Genomic DNA, 1,801 nt, shown 5'->3' with positions numbered 1-1,801 from the left:
GGCGGGTCCCGGCCGCACTCGCGGTTGCTGCGCCGAACTCCGGGCTGCTCCCTCCCGGCTCCTCCTCCGGCCCTCGGCGCCCGCGCTCCCCTTTGTGGATAACTTGCTGCTCGCCCCGCGCACCATGACTTTGGAAGAAGTCCGCGGCCAGGAGACGGTTCCGGAAAGCACCGCCAGGTGAGTGCGCGCCGGGGCAGCGGAGAGGGCGGCGCGGGCACCGTGCAGCCCCGGCGGGGCGCGCGCCGGGGAACGGGTCGGGCCCCTCGGCCGCTGCTGGCGCCCGGCTCACGCGCCCCCCTCGCCCGCAGGATGCAGAGCGCGGGGAAGGCGCTGCACGAGCTGCTGCTGTCGGCGCAGCGCCAGGGCTGCCTGACCGCCGGCGTCTACGAGTCCGCCAAAGTCCTGAACGTGTGAGTAGAGGCGCGCACCGGGCCGGGGGACGGCGCCGTGGGGGGGAAAGCCCCGGGGCGCGCGGCCGCCCTGACCTCGGCCTTCCCGGCCCGCGCAGGGACCCTGACAACGTGACCTTCTGCGTGCTGGCCGCCGACGAGGAGGACGAGGGCGACATCGCGCTGCAGATCCACTTCACGCTCATCCAGGCGTTCTGCTGCGAGAACGACATCGACATTGTGCGCGTCGGCGACGTGCAGCGGCTGGCGGCGATCGTGGGCGCGGGCGACGAGGCGGGCGCGCCGGGTGACCTGCACTGCATCCTCATCTCGGTGAGTCGCCTGCCCCCCACCTGCTGTCGCCCCCGCGCGCCCCCGGCCAGGGGGGTGGGTGGTGCGGGCAGCAGCCGGGCTGACCCTACCCCACCCCTTTCCCCGCAGAACCCCAACGAGGACGCGTGGAAAGACCCCGCCTTGGAGAAGCTCAGCCTGTTCTGCGAGGAGAGCCGCAGCGTCAACGACTGGGTGCCCAGTATCACCCTTCCCGAGTGACGGTCCGGGGCCCAGGGGACCTGGGTCTGATCAACGTGGCGCGATGCGCCGGGGCGCCGAGCGCGTGGCTGGTTCGGTGGCTTCAGCTCCTCGGCGGGAGCCGGAAGGAGTCGTGGAGACTGGCAGAGGCGGTGGCGCTTGGAGCAGGGCGCGGAGCCGGCAGCGGCGAGGGCCAGGCTCGCCCCCCGGAGCTGAGGGACTTGGCAAGTGGCCGTGAGCTGCTGCTTTCCCAGGAAGGCCAGAGGGCTGGGGACGTTTTTGGCTGCAGGCGGCTGGGAAGGAAAAGACAGACTGGCTGGGCTGGCGTGACTCAGCAGCAGCCTGCGTTCAGCAGAATGAGGGGAAAAGGCGACCGTGGACTTGATACAGTTACAGGAACTGTGGCGAACTGAGCAGACTCGCACTGCTTTTTTCCCCCCAAACGGATCGGGACAATGATGCCTTTTTTTTTTTTTTTCCCTAAGGATGCGGCTCTTGAAGGTTTGAACTTTGCAATAAACACATTGAAACCAACTTCTTCTCTTGATTGCTTGCACAGGTGGGGGAGGGTGCTCACCAGAGTTTCAGATGACTGCTGAAACCGGGAACTGGATGACACCTGTTCTTATCTTCCTGGTGGGCCCAAAGGACAGGCTCCCAGGACGGTGGCAATGGGGGAGGGGGACGCTGGCGGGATGCCTGGGTACTTGGAGCCCTGCCCCTGCTTTCTTGGGGGAAGATTTTCAAACTTCCAGGAGCCTACTGCAGATAAGGCTTCAGTGCAGGAGCTTCAAGGGTGGCCCTTCCTGCCAAGAGCAGTGACCTCTCCCTCTGTCGCCTCCCCCGCGGTCGCTCCCTCCTGACAGCTGCTTACTGCAACA

General features: G+C 67.1%; 1 protein-coding gene across 1 annotated transcript; it reads left to right on the top strand.

The window, feature by feature from the left end:
• Positions 1–1,454, top strand: GADD45G (growth arrest and DNA damage inducible gamma). The gene is made up of 4 exons (XM_004469964.3): positions 1–177; positions 309–410; positions 509–722; positions 831–1,454. Exons 1-4 carry the CDS (start codon positions 125–127, stop codon positions 939–941), a joined length of 480 nt encoding a protein of 159 aa, XP_004470021.1. The 5' UTR covers positions 1–124; the 3' UTR covers positions 942–1,454.
• The last annotated feature ends 347 nt before the right edge of the window (positions 1,455–1,801 follow it).

Source organism: Dasypus novemcinctus, chromosome 8, assembly GCF_030445035.2.
Source record: "Dasypus novemcinctus isolate mDasNov1 chromosome 8, mDasNov1.1.hap2, whole genome shotgun sequence".
NCBI lineage: Eukaryota > Metazoa > Chordata > Mammalia > Cingulata > Dasypodidae > Dasypus > Dasypus novemcinctus.
This window is presented reverse-complemented; position numbering and strand designations above follow the sequence as displayed.

Excerpts from the sequence above, each read along its gene's own strand:
- GADD45G (XM_004469964.3), top strand. The coding sequence starts at position 125 with ATGACTTTGGAAGAAGTCCGCGGCCAGGAGACGGTTCCGGAAAGCACC. Across the intron at positions 411-508 it reads TCCGCCAAAGTCCTGAACGT|GGACCCTGACAACGTGACCT; the intron begins GTGAGTAGAGGC and ends CGGCCCGCGCAG. Across the intron at positions 723-830 it reads TGCACTGCATCCTCATCTCG|AACCCCAACGAGGACGCGTG; the intron begins GTGAGTCGCCTG and ends CTTTCCCCGCAG.